The sequence below is a fragment of the Pezoporus flaviventris genome, unplaced genomic scaffold, assembly GCF_033815535.1.
Source record: "Pezoporus flaviventris isolate CSIRO_AGI_PZ_B2104156 unplaced genomic scaffold, CSIRO_AGI_Pfla_v1 ptg000253l, whole genome shotgun sequence".
Classification (NCBI taxonomy): domain Eukaryota; kingdom Metazoa; phylum Chordata; class Aves; order Psittaciformes; family Psittacidae; genus Pezoporus; species Pezoporus flaviventris.
The window spans coordinates 46817-62382 of NW_026892800.1; the positions used below are offsets into that span (position 1 = coordinate 46817).

Genomic DNA, 15566 nt, shown 5'->3' on the forward strand with positions numbered 1-15566 from the left:
GGCAGGAGCCAGGGCCCTGCTCCCCATGGGGCTGCTGGCATCGCTGTTCCCCCCCCTGCACTGGCAGCATCCCCTCAGATAACACAGCAGAGCAGCAGGACCGGGCAGCAGGGCAGGATTTGGCCCAGGCACGTGTACCAGGGCTGGGGAGGGGGGAACACACAGGGCAAGGGGATGAGCAGCCCAGGGCATCGAGCAGGGGTTGGGGCAGTGGCACAGCAGGGGGAGGCTGTGGGTTGTCACTAATCCCTATGGGAGAGGAACCTGTGGCTGGCATTACCTCCCCTGCAGCCCTGCCTGGGGGGGCGTCATGCTCCCAACACCCCCAGGATGCTCTGTGCAGGGGAAGGGACAAGGGAGCCCCAGGGGACCTGCCCACAGCCTGGCACAGCCCCATCCCCAAGGGGCTGCCTTCTGCCACCCCCTTGCTCCCAGCGCTGAGCCTCAGCCGGGCTCGGGGAGCCCCCAGCCTTCCTTCTGCTCCGAGGGCCCAGTTTAGTAACAGCGCTACTGCTTAAATTAAAAACTTGAAGTATATATACATATATATATAGTGTATACCCAGACAACAACCGAAGAGGGCCAGAACGGGAGGGGGAGACAGAGAGAGGAGAGGAGAGGAGGGCAGCTGGACATTTTCTTTACAATAAAAACAAGGGCTCCACCTCAATGCGAGCGGAGTCTGGGGTCCCCTAAAAATACCCATCTAGAGAGAGAGCTGAAGGGACAGAGGAGAAGAGAGAAGGGGCATGGGCTTGTACAATGGCATCTTCCCGATGTGAACCGCAGCCTGCGGGATCTCAGCTTCTCCTGGACTTCGAGTGCTGGATAAGCCACTGTAGGGTGATGTCTGTGAAGGCGAGAGGAAACCTACAGCCTCACCCCCTCCTGTACCTGGGCAAGCAGCCGTGGGCTCCCCCCATGGCCAGCCCTGCAGCAGAGCCGCCGGTACTCACCGATGTTGTCCTTTTCTTTGCAGGAGATGGAGTAGCAACAGATCTCTCGGTCCTGGATGGCAGAGAGGTTCCTGCAGGGGAGAAACGAGCTCTGGCTGCAGATCCCCATGGCTGTGCACTGGCAGTGATGGGAGATGCCTCTGGGCAGCCTCTTGAGAGGCACCGCAGCTCCAAGACTGGGGACAGCGATGTCTCCCCAGGCTCCCAGGGACCCACATGTGGGTTGGGCGAGGACACCAGCACACTGTGCCTGTGACTGATGGCCAGGCACAGCCTGTGGGGGGCAATGTGATAGGGCAGGAGGGACCCAACCCCATGGAGAGCCTGGCTACAACCACACTGCTTCCCTCCCTAAACCTTGGTTGCACAGCCCTGCAGCGAGACAGGGCAGGGAGGGCTTGGGAGCTGCACAGGAGCTGCATAGGTGCCAAAGGGGCAGGGGAGGTCTCCAAGGGGTGGTTGGGGGGGAACAGAGGTGCTGTCCATCAGCACAGCATCCCAGGCCCCGGTCTGCAGGGCAGGGGATCGCTGCTGGCAGGAGGGAGCATCTGCTGCCAAGAGGATGAGTGAAACAAGGGAGAGCTACGCAGATGGTGTCGCACCCCAGAGCGGGAGCCAAGCACCGAGGGATGCCCATGGAGCAGCGCCAGCACCGGGCAGCGGGGCACAGCTGTGAGGGTGATGGGAGCCCAGCACCAGCACCAGCACCAGCACCAGCACCAGCGTTGTGCCGGGCCCCAACGCCACCGTGTGGCAGGCAGGACCCAGCCCTCGCACTGGCAGCAGCTCCCAGCTCCTCCCTGACCCCATGGGCACGGAGACGTCACCTCCGCCTTAGCATGGCCCCAGCCACGGGTCTGTGCCCACCGCAGGCACCGCAATGCAGCCCTGGCTGGGGAAGGAGCTCAGTGGGGTGCCCGTGCTGGGTACCCGGGGTGCTGTGCTCAGCTCAGGGGCCCCCAAAGCAAAGGGGGTGTGAACCTGCTTGAGAGCACAAAGGAAGCAAGGATGCTGCGAGGGCTGGAGCAGCTCTGCTCTGGAGCCAGGCTGAGAGAGCTGGGCTGGGGCAGCCTGGAGAAGAGAAGGCTCCTGAAGGGGAGACCTGAGAGCAGCTCCAGTGCCTGAAGGGGCTGCAGGAAAGCTGGAGAGGGGCTTGGGACAAGGGATGTAGGGACAGGCCAAGGGGAATGGCTTGAACCTGCCCGAGGGGAGACTGAGATGAGCTCTTAGGCAGAAGCTCTTCCCTGTGAGGGTGCTGAGGCGCTGGCACAGGGTGCCCAGAGAAGCTGTGGCTGCCCCATCCCTGGCAGTGTTCAAGGCCAGGTTGGACACAGGGCTTGGAGCAAGCTGCTCTAGGGGAAGGGGTCCCTGCCTGTGGCAGGGGTTGAACTTTAAAAGGGTTGAAATTCCAACCGAAACCGTTCTATGACTGATCCCATGGCATGGCAGGAACAGGGACAATTCCACTGTGTCACAGCCCCGCTGTGGCTGCAGGGCCATCGGACACTTACATCTTCTCAATGAGCTCTTTCTCATCCAAGGCACCAGGCAGGTCTCGCTTGTTCCCCAGGACTAGGACCTGCAGGGTGGGAGAGGACACCTGAAGCTCCTGGCCAGCAGACCAGGCAGGAACCTGCTTCTGCCATGCAGGAGTGGACCCTGCTTGAGACGCAAGACAGCCCTGGCCACTTCTCTAGGTTCTGCCTGGATGCAGAAAAGCCCTTCAGCAGGCAATCAGAAGGCAGAGCACTTCCATTAACAGCCATAATGAGCCCACACACAGCATCTCTAGGTGCACTCCCTAGTCCCAGTGAGAAGCCAGCCCCACAGCACGCTCTCCCGTAAGGGCACCAGTGTGTGCTGTGCCACCAAGCACCTTCCCCCTGGAGTCTCTTGCAGTCTTTGAGCCAAAAGTCAAGTGAGACAGCTAAACCCAGCGTTACAGGGGAGCAGCGAGATGTGGATGCCGCGCAGAGCCTGCTCTCTGCAGGCAGCCAGCCCAGTGTTTGCACCATCCCATCTCCACTTCTTTCAAGGCTTTCCACATCCACAAAGGAACCCTCAGACTCTGCGAGGAAAATAATCCCCCGTCAGGACTGGTTCATCCCTCCGGAGCGCACCACGCGCCTGTCATCTGACAAGGACAGCACCGAGACTGCAGCCGCCTCCCCGGGGCGAGCCAGGGCCTCTGCAGCAGCACAGTAACGCCGCGTCCCCCAGCTCACGTCGGGAGATGTGGTCTCAGAAAGCAGCATCCAGAGGGGCTGTGAATGCAGTGCATTATGGCAGGAGCTTAATTTAGATGGGGGTGAATGTTTGGGATCTGTTGCAAGATCCTCAATCGCTTCCTTTCAAAGGATGCTGATTTTGGATGCTCCGTAAGCACCCGGACACGAGCAGCAGCCACATCCCACCTCCTGCAAATGCCACAGCCCCGCAGCCACTCTCCTAGGAGATGAGACCTTAATGTCCCCCTCTAAATAAGGTGCAAATTCATGTGAGAGGACAGATGTCACACACTGGGATGTGTCTATGGGTCTGGTCTCTTTTCAAGTCCCTTCCCTGTTTGTTGGTCCAGCCCTGGACCAGAAACCATCATTGACCCAGCTCTCACAGGAGTGCAGCAGCAAAGGGGAACCCCCCACAAGGAAGGGGATCCCCATCCCAAATCTGCTTTGTAAAATGCCAGCCCCCCCTGCTGCAAACCCTGGCAGCCACCAGCCTGGGGACTGTGAGCAGCTGGGGGGGGACGGGACCTATCCTGGCAGCAGCTCACCGGGATGCCCTGGAGCTGTGGCTTGTCGAGCAGGTTGTGCAGTTCATTCTTGGAGGCCTCTATCTTCTCCTGGTCGGCAGCATCCACCATGTACCTGCAAGGGAAGGGACACCCCTGAGTGCAGGCGCTGAGGTCCCCATGCCCCGGCGCTGTGCTGAGGTCTGTGCCACAACCAAACCTTGCTCACACAGCAGCTGCACCCCCCCACAGGCTCCTGAACAGTGCATGGAGGTGATGGATAACAGCATCCTTCCCCCAGCACCCCTCTTCCCACGGAAGACTGTGGGGCTGAGACCCACTCGTGTCCTTGCAGGGGTCCAGTGGGGTCCACCCCACTGACAGCAGGGATATGATGGGCAAAGGAAGACCAGGCACTGCCCAGGCAGAAGAAGCTGCAGGACCTTGCCCTCAAGGCTCATTTGTATGTGGCAGCTCCTATGGAGACATCCAGAATAGAGGATAACAAGTGGAGAAGACAAGAGGAGCTGATGATGAAGAGACCCAGGAGTGGGGAGAGGACCTGCTCATCCTCTTGATGGGAACTATCTTGAGCATGAGGCTTGGGCCAAAGGGCACGTGAAGCCAGAGTCAGCAATGCTTGCTCGGAGCAGACGGGGGGAGATTTAGGGAAGGATTTAACTCTTTCGGGTGATGCTCATCCTGCAAAGGACATGAAGGAAGCCCAAACTGGGGAGAGGAACTGATTAAAGCGGCCTTTAAAGATCAAGAAACTGGGGGAGAAGAAGTGAGAAACACCATCAAGCTTCCACAGGCCTTGGGGGCTTTACTGAAAACAGGGAAAGAGCCTTTAGCTACTGAAGTGCTGAACGCAAGAAAAAGCGCATGGCTGTACCTAGATGGAGAGGGGAAAAACCCACCCAAGCACTGTCATGAGCCTTCAGCATCCTGGGCAGGATGGGAGGGCTGAAGGTAAGGGAAAAGGGCCGTGAGGCAGCTCAAGGCAGACTGAAGCGTGACCGGGATGGCTACAGGTCCCTATGGGTCCCTCTGTTTTCCTCTCAACCAGATTGGCCACTGGATAAAGAATGAAGTTATGGAAGGAGGCAAAATAAATCCCCCCCAATGGTACTGTCATTCCCAGCACAGCTCACTGCAATAAAAGAGGTGTGGAGGTGTCCTGCCATGGGGATGGTCAGCAAGGGCAAGAACAGACACTGCTGTCCCAACAAGCAAAGTGCTCCCTCGCTGCTCCTCACCTGCCAGACCTTCAGCTGGGAAAGGCAGGACAGAAACCCAGCCTCCAAAACCCCGGAGCACAGCCAGCTGGTGAAGATCACCCAGATCTCATCTTTATGAGTGGGTCTAAGTAACTCTGATGTGGTCTCCCAGGGTTAAATACCTGACCTCAGGAGCAGCCAGCCTGCTTCCCATGAGTACTATCCCCAGCCTGCACTCCCTAGGACTGCACTTGCTGCAGTGTTTGCACGCAGGGGATGTGGGAAAGCTGACAGTCAGCAGGAGGCACTGTACAGATACTCCTCTCAGGGCAAGATCCACCCAACAGCACATAATCAGCACGACCTGGACGCTTGCTTCTGGCAGCTGCCCTTAAAACCAGCCTCTTAGAAAGGGCTGAGGCACAGCAACGGTGCTCAGCCCCTGCGATGAACAGGAGCCCAGGGCAAGCACAGGACCCAGGAAGGGCAGGACCCAGCTGGGTTGAGTGATGCTGGAAGGGAAGCGTCTGTCACAGCTGGCAGGGACCTGGCTCCCCTGTGCTCAAAGGGGGGAACCATTCCCAGGGGGAAGCACCTCAACGCCCAGCACAAGTGCCCAGCTCTGGAAGTGGGTCAGCCCAGCCCCCTTTGGTGGGGTGATGGGATTGTGCCCCCACCCGCTGGTGGGGCTCAGCATCAGGGATGGGTGACGGGGCTCCTGGCTCCCAGGGGTACTCACACGATGGCACTCACTCCACGGCAGTACCTCTCCCACATGCTGCGAAACCGCGGCTGGCCACCGATGTCCCAGAGCTGTGACAGGGAGAAGGCGATGTCACCCCAGCACCATCCTGCCCGTGCCCCTTCCTCACCCTCATCCAAACCCACCTCATCCCCTCCTCTTCAGCTCAAGCGACTCAGTAATGAAAGGAGACATCCCAGGAAGGGCAGCAGGTAGAAACCGCCTCTCCCATTGCTCTTGAGGCAGAGACCACCAGTGCAAGCCATGGCCCATCCTTCCCTGTGCTCCCACCCTTGGCAGGGTGACCACATCCATGAATCCCCACCAACAAGGCAGAGGAAACCTACGACTTTGCAGCCCAGACTTGCTCCCACTGCAGAGGTCTGGATCTCCTGCATCTGTTCCCACCATCTCCTCTGGTGGGTACCTGCAAGAGCCTAACAGGGCAGATCGCAGCTGCAGCTGGGGGCTGCTCGCATCCTTCAGCCTCCAGCAGAACAGCCACCAATCTCCCCTTCCCTCCCATCTTTCCTCCCAGGAGCCCCCACCAGCAATAACATCTGCACCTTACCTTTATGGTAACGTTCCCCTTGGTGATCTTCCTCATGTTAAAGCCCACTGTCGGGATCATGTCTTCATTGAACTGTCCTGACTGCAAGGAACAAGGTGGAACAGTGTTAGGAGGCACGGAAACCCCATCAGCCTGGCACAACCCTCCTGGGCCATACCAGGAGCCAAACCAGAGCCACAAGGACCCCTCCAGAGCCAGGCTTCCCCCCAGGGCAGCCACCTCCTGCATCAGCTCCTTTCCGGCCACGAGTCCTGGGGGGCTCCAGCAGGTTTCCTGCTTCACATCATGGAAGGATCAGCCCAAACCAGGCTGACTTCTGCTTTCCTGCAAGCCTGCAGCCTGCCTGCAGCCTGCCTGCAGGGCTCCTCCACCCCCTGCCCGAGAGCCATGTGCCTGCACCGGGTGATGGGGGACTCAAATCCTTCCTCTTCCCGAGCCCAGGAGCTGCCGAAATGCTCCCTCCAGCATCACTGCTCCGAGCTGCATCAGGCAGGAGAAGCATGAAATCACCATGGCTCTGCTGTGAATCTGGGTTATCCTCCCGGTGTGCCGAGCAGGACCTGTCCCTGTGCCGCTGCGCTGGGATGCTGTTCCCCAGCCCACACGCCCAGCACCACACTGAAGGGACAGGATGGTGCTGGTCTCTTAAAGCCCCCCCCTGCACCTTCCAGTTTGCTGCTCAAATCCCAGTGCCTGGGCTGAGCAGCACAGGGGGCTGTTCCGGGTGGTCCCAGGCATCCCAGCCCACAGCCCTCCATCCTCTGCCTCCTGCCTGGCCAGCAGCCTCCCTCACGTTTAGCTCCTTTGGCTTTTTAAATGCATCCCTATGGAAGGCCCCGCTGGGGGAGCCAATGGAGGAGATAACCAGGACAACGTGGCTCGGAGGCTTTTGGCCACCAGTGCCAGCAACCTGCAGGCACCAACTGCAGCCGAACTCAGCAGCTCTTTACTGGCTTAAAACCTCAGGTTTCTCCAAGGCTTCTGTGGGCTTGCTTTCAGTTAACACAAACCTTGAGCAGGGAAGGCAGCGTCGCCACTTTCATGCCTGCTTGAGCCAACGGCTCCTCCAGACACAGCACATCAGCAAGGCCCCAGGGTTTTCCTGACCTCTTCCACCAGTTGTGCAAGACGTGCTGCTTCCCTTTTTCATTTCCTTTTTGTGTCCATCAGCAAAGCCTGGCAGCCGAGGGGTCTCCAAGCCAGAGTGCACGCAGAAACCACGCCAGGGACTGGTGGGGAAGGGCACGGGGGGAAGAGGGGAAGTAGGCAGGAAGCCGTCTACCATCAGCTAACACAGGGGATGCCTCCTGCAGAATGAGGCTCAACACACAACCTGGCTTTATGGACCAGGTTTTAAGGAATGATTGGAAGACATGGGGAGCAATTGGTGAAGAGCTCTTGGAAGCTGCAGATGCCTCCATCGCGGATGCCAGACCACACCATGGGACCTGCTGGCTGCGTGAAAGCCACCCGAGGCACGGCTCACATGTGATGGTAGCTCTTCCAGGAAGAGAGTCCAGCACAGAGCTACAAAGATGATTAAGGGAATGGAACATCTCTCTTATGAGGAGAGGCTGAGGGAGCTGGGACTCTTTAGCTTGGAGGACACTGAGGGGTGACCTCATCAACATTTACAAATGTGTAAAGGGTGAGTGTCAGGATGATGGAGCTAGGTTTTTTTCAGGGATGTCCAGTGATAGAACAAGGGGCAGTGGGTGTAAACTGGAGCATAGGAGGTTCCATGGGAACATCAGGAAAAATTTCTTTACTGTGGGAGTGACAGAGCACTGGAACAGGTTGCCCAGGGGGGCTGTGGAGTCTCCTACATTGGAGATATTCAAGGCCCGCCTGGGCAAGTTCCTGTGATGTACTCTAGGTTACCCTGCTCTTGCAGGAGGCTTGGACTAAATGATCTTCTGAGGTCCCTTCCAACCCTTAGGATTCTGTGATTCTGTGAAGAGACGGGCTGCAGGAGCCAGGAGTCATCGCTGCTTTCCCCCACAGGAGATGGGAACAACCGTAGCTCCGTGAGCAAAGTATGGCCTTGCTCCCTGCCCCAAATCCTTCCCCCAGCACGGGGCCTGCCTCCAGACTGTCCACAGCCAACGGGCCAAACCAAAACCACCCATGCTGTCCAGAAAGACCAGGCTGGGAACGTGACAACTCGCATGGGTCCCTGCTGTCCTGGTACGCACAGGAGCATCCTCAAGGAGCTGCAACGTGCTCAGCTCCTTCTGCATTGGCCACGCTCTGAAAGCAGCTCTGTACAGTGGAAACACGATGTCTCCTTTTCCCTCTCCAACTGCCCTAGATGCTGACACTTCTATGCAGTGGTGCTGTGATGAATGGACCCGTGTCAACCAGACCCCACCGCTGCGACCAAGCTGGACAGACACAACGCTGCAGGAGAGGGATGGGCACCTCGGTCCCCTCCACCCTAAAGAAGATGGTCTCACCACCAAGACCTGCAATTAACATCCATGGTCTGGCCCTGCAGCACCCCTCAGCATGGAAACACAACACCTTAGGACAGAACAGTGGAAAACCCGCAGGCAGCTCCTGGATGTGCTCCTGGTGATGCTCCCGCAGCTGAAGGCGGCTGCGCTGCCCTCCCTGACCCCAAAGGCTCCATCTCAGCTGGAAAACCGGGACAGACACACAGACACATGGCAAGACACTCCCAGCACCTCCCAGGGATGTGCAATGCAGCCCTCAAATCCAAAGGGGAGAAGGCCTCTCTGTCCAAGAGCTGCAGCACTGCTTGCTCCCACCTCCACCCAAGAGCCCACAACCATCTACTGTGTTAGCAGCTCCTCTTGTTCAGGATGTGTCCATAATGAGGCAGCATCAGGATGGGGGGTGGCCACACAAAGTGCTGGAGGCTCTGGAGTGACCACTTACTGACGGCCCAGGCTTTGGGGTGCTGGATGTGCGCAGCCCCCACCAGCCTCGGCACTACTTGATGGCAGCACAGAGTCTGTTAGAGAAAAGCAAAAGCCTCTGGATGTCGGCAAGGCACCGAGGAGCTCAGAGAATGATGCAGGGCGGCATGGAAGCAGAGCTGCTCTGCACCACGCATCCCAAGCCAACCCTGCACCACAGGAGCAGCAAGCAATGCCTCTGGAGGATCCCAAATCCTTTGGGACAAGGCGAAGGTTAGAGCTCAGCACTCCAAGGCTGCCCTGCTTTAAAGGACCGGGCTGCTTGAGCCTCATCCTACCCTTCCCCGTCCCAATCCTGCTGATGTTCACTGGGGCTGCCTTGCAGCTCCGTGCTCTCTGAAGCACAAAGATGATGATGCTCCTTAATGAGCCGGTGTTTGCCACATCCAGAGCTGGGGTCATGCCAAGGGGAGGTGCAAGGACTACACCTGGGTTGCTCGGGATGCGGCAGTGCTCTCACCCAGCAGGCAGCACCCACGCCACGGGCAGATGCTTGCATGGCCAGCTCAATGCACCCCCCCCCTGCACCCAAGGGAGCCCATCCAGGGGCATGGAAGGCCCAAAAGCCATCAGCTGGGTGCAGGGTGATGCCGGCGAGCATCTGCACCGGATGGGGCAGTCGCTGTTCCCGGCTGCCCCAGCACCAGCCCTGGCAAGGACACCCCAGCGAGTCATAAGCGCAGGTCTCACCAGGGAAAAGTGGCCTCTAAGCCCTGGCTTGGAGACCCATGGCTGGGGCTCAGGCTCCCAAACACATGCAGGCACTCAGAAGAGAGAGACCCTTACCCTGGGCAATAGTTAGAAACACAGTCTGGGAAGACAAGGCAGAGGGCACAGCCAGACAAAGGTAGACCAGCAACCTGCTGACACTCCCTACCCCTTATCCCTCTGTTTTCTCATGTCTGTTCCCATATACATCCCAGAAGAAGCCACATCCAGTGCCAAGGTGCTTCTCCCCTGCTGCACTTTGGGTTTCCCACCATGCCTAACTCTGATAGAGCTTGCAGCAGCGAGGCAAGACCATGCCCCAGCCATCTCACTCTCTTCCAGAACCATGGAGAACCCCAGGGAAATGTACCACCAATGCACTATGAAGCTCAGGAAGCAGCAGCCAAGGGCCTGACTCTGCACCTGGGACAGAACAACCATTCAGCACACAGACCCACGTGTACCTCCCACCCCATTCTGGCCCTGCCAGGCCCCATGCAAGGGACATGAGCAGTTAATCGGGCAGGTGAAAATGCATCAGTATAAGATGTCCTTGCTTCTCCCTCAGCATCTCCAGCAGTTTCTCTTCTAGAGCACCTCCCCTACGGAGCCAGGCTGAGAACACTGGGGCTGTTCAGCCTGGAGAAGAGAAGCTGTGAGGAGACCTCATAGCAGCTTCCAGTGTTTGAAGGGGGCTACAAGGATGCTGAGGAGGGACTCTTCATCAGGGACTGCAGTGACAGGACAAGGGGTGATGGGTTCAAACTGAAACAGGGGAAGTTTAGATTGGATCTAAGGAGGAAGTTCTTTTCTGTGAGGGTGCTGAGGCACTGGAATGGGTTGCCCAAAGAAGTGGTGAATGCTCCATCCCTGGCAGTGTTCAAGGCCAGGCTGGACAGAGCCCTGGGTGATGTGGTTTAGTGTGAGGTGTCCCTGCCCAGAGCAGGGGTTGGAAATGGGTGATCTTAGGCTCCTTTCCAACCCAAACCATTCCATGATTCTCTGCTTTCCCACAGTCCTAGAAGACCTTGCTGTCATAGAGCTGCCCAGCTGCCACAGCACCCGCCATCCCACCTGATGCCATGTGCATGCTTGGCATGGTTTCCTCTCGCAGCATTGATCCACATCACTTTCTGAGAGGGTCTCAAGCATGGGATCACTGCCCCAGGGCCACCACCACACCTTGGCCCCCAGCCTGCAGCTCTGCAGCCTTGGAAGGCTCTGGCAGGACGAAGATGTGTGATGTTGAAGCTAGAGCAGAAAACCACCGTCTTTCTCGAAAGCCATCCTGCACTGATGGGGTCTGAGCCCCAGCACCCACTGAGGAGCTCTCAACACCCTCAAGTCTCACCCTTGTCACCCCCAACCTGTGGAAAAGGCAGCTAAAAGCCCACTGGCTCCTCCTGGGAGATCTCTCCAACAATGCCAAAACCCAATGCTTTTCCTTTTAGGATTTTATCTTCCCCGAAGCCCAAATCACAGCTTCTTCCCTTTCCAGTGCTCCCATTCTGTTTGGCTCAAACGTTTCTCATGCAGTTCATAGAATCATAGAATAGTTTGGGTTGGAAAGGACCTTAAGATCATCCAGTTCCAACCCCCCTGCCATGGGCAGGGACACCTCACACTAAACCATGGCACCCAAGGCTCTGTCCAGCCTGGCCTTGAACACTGCCAGGGATGGAGCATTCACACCTTCCCTGGGCAACCCATTCCAGTGCCTCAGCACCCTCACAGTAAAGAACTTCTTCCTTAGATCCAATCTAAACTTCCCCTGGTTCAGTTTGAACTCATCACTCCTTGTCCTGTCACTACAGTCCCTAATGAAGAGTCCCTCTCCAGCATCCTTGTAGGTCCCCTCCAGATACTGGAAGCTGCTCTGAGGTCTCCACGCAGCTTCTCTTCTCCAGGCTGAACAGCCCCAACTTTCTCAGCCTAAACAAGAGCTTCTCCCCAACAAGATCTTCTTTACAGGCTGTTTTCTCAAAGGTCGGTGCCTCTTTTTTGGGTGCATCTGCCCCAAAATCCAAACGTTCCAAATAATTTCACAGAGGCAAAACTGCAGCAGAGACTGAGCTCCATGCTCAGCACCCGGAGCCCGACTGCCTTGCAAGGAGTTAAACACCCCTCCTCAGACCTCATGGTGCACCAGCAGACCAAGAAGCTTCATCCCATGGGCAGAAGCATAGAATCATGGAATGGCTTGGGCTGGAAAGGACCTTAAGATCATCCAGTTCCAGTTTGCTGCCATGGGCAGGGATGCCTCACACTAGAGCATGCTGCCCAAGAGAGGAGCACGGAGAGCTTCCCTTGGGAGCTGCTGTAATTCCTGGATGCCACTCTTCCCTACACCAGCAACCCAAGCAAAGAGAGCCTTGGTGCACAAGTCTTGCACGCAGCACAACTGCCAGGTCCGAGCTGTTGGCAAGAGGATGAGGGCCATCCCCAGTGATTTCCAGCCTTGTGCAGGGGAAGAGTCCAGCATGGGCGGGATAAAGCCCCATTGCCCTTTAATGCTTATCCAGTTCTTTTAAAAGGCGCTAAATAACCACATCCCACCTCGATACTGGACTGCAAAAAGGGCCCATTAAACATGCAAATGCCAGGGTCAAAGTCACCCCAGGAAAGGACGGGTGCTCATGGTCCCTGTCCCAGAGCTGGCACGGGTCTGCTGGGAGAACCAACACGGGGCCTCAAGAACATTTGCATCCCTGCAGACACCGGCACCCAGGGAAACCCTCCCGGGGATCAGCAGCGCAAGGAAGCCTCCAAATCCAATGCAAAATCACCTTTGACAGCCCAGCAGCTCCCAGCACCGCCGGCAAGCAGAAGTCACTCGCTTTACTCCAGAGCTGAGGCACTAAGTGGAGCAATGTGCATGGAAAAGGGGGGGGCACTGAGGAACCAGGGCAGCCGGAAGATCCACATCCACCTCCCTCCATGAAATCCCCTGGGAGCACCAGCCTGGACCTGCCCCGTCAGGATCCACCTGCAGCAGCTCCCGCCTCGCAGGGCAAGAAGAACCCAAAAGGCAAGAGGGGAGACACTGCCGAGCATCCCCATAGGGGAAACCACACCCTGGGCTTGGGGATCCAGGCAACCCAGCTCCTGCTCCATCACCGGATCCACGTGGCTGAGGCAGCAGAGCTGGGGAGAGGCCGAAGTTGAAGGGTCCCTGTCGCTGCCCCATTAGGGTACAAAGCTCGCGCCACTGCAGCAGCACCCCAGCACCCACCGGACACCGCTGCGGGTGGGTGCTCGCCGAGGAAGGGACAATAAGGTCCTGGTGGCACCGTGAGGGGCCTGGCGATGACAAAGCACCCGCCGCGAGGGGATGCGGGCAGGAGCTCCCCGGAATGAGGCACCCGTGAGCCTGGGACCAGCCACGGCCCCAGGACCCGCGAGGGGCAGGGGGATGCTGGGATCCTCCCCTAGGGCCTGCTCCAGCTGCGGCCCCGGAGCCGCCGCACTCAGCACCAGGGATGCGGGAGCAAAAGCTGGGACCTACTGGGGGTGCACCCTGCACCCCACAGCTGCACCACAGCCTGCACCCCACTGCCTGCACCCCACAGCCTGCACCCCACTGCCTTCACCCCACACCTGCACCACTGCCTGCACCTCACACCTGCACCGCTGCCTGCACCCCACACCTGCACCACTGCCTGCACCCCACACCTGCACCCCACTGCCTACACCCCACACCTGCACCACTGCCTGCACCCCACACCTGCAGCACTGCCTGCACTCCACACCTGCACCCCATTCCCTGCACCCTACTGCCTGCAGCCCACACCTGCACCACTGCCTGCACCCCACTGCCTGCACCCACTGCATCGTGCACCCCACATCTGACAAATGCATTTCGGGGCTGGGGTGCACCCGAGCAGCGCAATTCCAAGGGGCACAGCGAGGGCTGGGTGCAGCGATGGGGGGGGGGACACGACGACGACGTACCTCGATGGAGGGGGTGCAACGAGCAGGGGTCACAATGCGGGGGAGGGGAGACGGGGAGGATGCTACGGGGGGGTGGGGGTGGGGCAGAGATTGGGGTCCATTGGGGTGAGCACCGCGCGGGGGGGGGGGGGGGGCTGGGCGCTGGCCCTGGTGGGGGAGGGGCGCGGCGCTCACCGCGATCACGTTGACGAAGGTGGTCTTGCCCGAGTACTGCAGCCCCACCAGCGTCAGCTCCATCTCCTCCTTCCAGAAGAGCGCCCGGAACCAGTCCAGCAGCTTGTTGAAGAGCGCCAGCATCCTGCCGGGCCGGGCCGGGCCGAGCCGAGCCGAGCGGAGCCGAGCCGAGCCGAGCGGGGCCGAGCCGGGACGGGGCGGGGCCGAGCGGAGCCGAGTGGAGCCGAGCGGGTCCGGGCCGAGCCGATCGAGGCCGAGCCGCCGCCGCCGCCCCGGTATTGTCCGCGCGCCCTCCTGCCGCACCGCCGCGCGCCGGGTGGGGCCCCGCGCGCCGCCCGCAGCCCTCCCGCACTCTGCCGCCCCCTGCCGGATGGGAGGACCCGCAGCACGCGGCGCTTCGCTGCGCCTGCCGGGGCGGGATGGAGCGGCCCGGTACCGCCAGCGCCCGGTACCCCTGCATCCTGCACCCCTGCATCCTGCACCCCTGCATCCCTACATCCAGCACCCCTGCATCCAGCACCCCTGCATCCCTACATCCAGCACCCCTGCATCCTGCACCCCTGCACCCCTACATCCTGCACCCCTGCATCCCTACATCCAGCACCCCTGCATCCAGCACCCCTGCATCCCTACATCCAGCACCCCTGCATCCAGCACCCCTGCATCCCTACATCCAGCACCCCTGCATCCAGCACCCCTGCATCCCTACATCCAGCACCCCTGCATCCTGCACCCCTGCACCCCTACATCCTGCACCCCTGCATCCCTACATCCAGCACCCCTGCATCCAGAACCCCTGCATCCCTACATCCAGCACCCCTGCATCCCTACATCCAGCACCCCTGCATCCCGCACCCCTGCATCCCTACATCCAGCACCCCTGCATCCTGCACCCCTGCATCCCTACATCCAGCACCCCTGCATCCAGCACCCCTGCATCCCTACATCCAGCACCCCTGCATCCTGCATCCCTACATCCAGCACCCCTGCATCCAGCACCCCTGCATCCCTACATCCAGCACCCCTGCATCCCTACATCCAGCACCCCTGCATCCTGCACCCCTGCATCCCTACATCCAGCACCCCTGCATCCAGCACCCCTGCATCCCTACATCCTGCACCCCTGCATCCTGCACCCCTGCATCCTGCACCCCTACATCCTGCACTCCTGCATCCTGCACCCCTGCATCCCTACATCCAGCACCCCTGCATCCAGCACCCCTGCATCCTGCATCCCTACACCCAGCACCCCCACATCCTGCACCCCTGCATCCCTACATCCAGCACCCTACACCCAGCACACCTGCATCCTGCACTCTTGCATCCTGCACCCCTACACCCAGCACCCCTGCATCCTACACCCCTGCATCCAGCACCCCTACATCCAGCACCCTACACCCAGCACCCCTGCATCCTGCACCGCTGCATCAGCACCCCTGCATCCTGCACCTCTGCACCCAGCAACCCTGCATCCAGCATTCCTACATCCAGGAACCCCAGCACCCGTCACCCTTACATCCAGCACCCAGCACCCCTGCATCCAGCACCCTTGCATCCTGCACCTTGCA

General features: G+C 59.3%; 1 protein-coding gene across 1 annotated transcript; it reads right to left on the reverse strand.

The window, feature by feature from the left end:
• Positions 1-519: 519 nt before the first annotated feature.
• Positions 520-14214, reverse strand: ARL8A (ADP ribosylation factor like GTPase 8A). Its single transcript, XM_061442786.1, has 7 exons — positions 13999-14214; positions 6224-6304; positions 5650-5723; positions 3733-3826; positions 2468-2535; positions 957-1027; positions 520-850 (listed from the first exon to the last, which is right to left on the reverse strand). Exons 1-7 carry the CDS (start codon positions 14119-14121, stop codon positions 801-803), a joined length of 561 nt encoding a protein of 186 aa, XP_061298770.1. The 5' UTR covers positions 14122-14214; the 3' UTR covers positions 520-800.
• Between the last annotated feature and the right edge of the window lie 1352 nt (positions 14215-15566).

Coding starts and splice junctions, on each gene's coding strand:
- ARL8A (XM_061442786.1), bottom strand. CDS start 14,121: ATGCTGGCGCTCTTCAACAAGCTGCTGGACTGGTTCCGGGCGCTCTTC. Junction 2,536..3,732: donor CACAGCTCCAGGGCATCCCG/GTGAGCTGCTGC, acceptor CCCACCCTGCAG/GTCCTAGTCCTGGGGAACAA. Junction 851..956: donor CAAAGAAAAGGACAACATCG/GTGAGTACCGGC, acceptor TCGCCTTCACAG/ACATCACCCTACAGTGGCTT.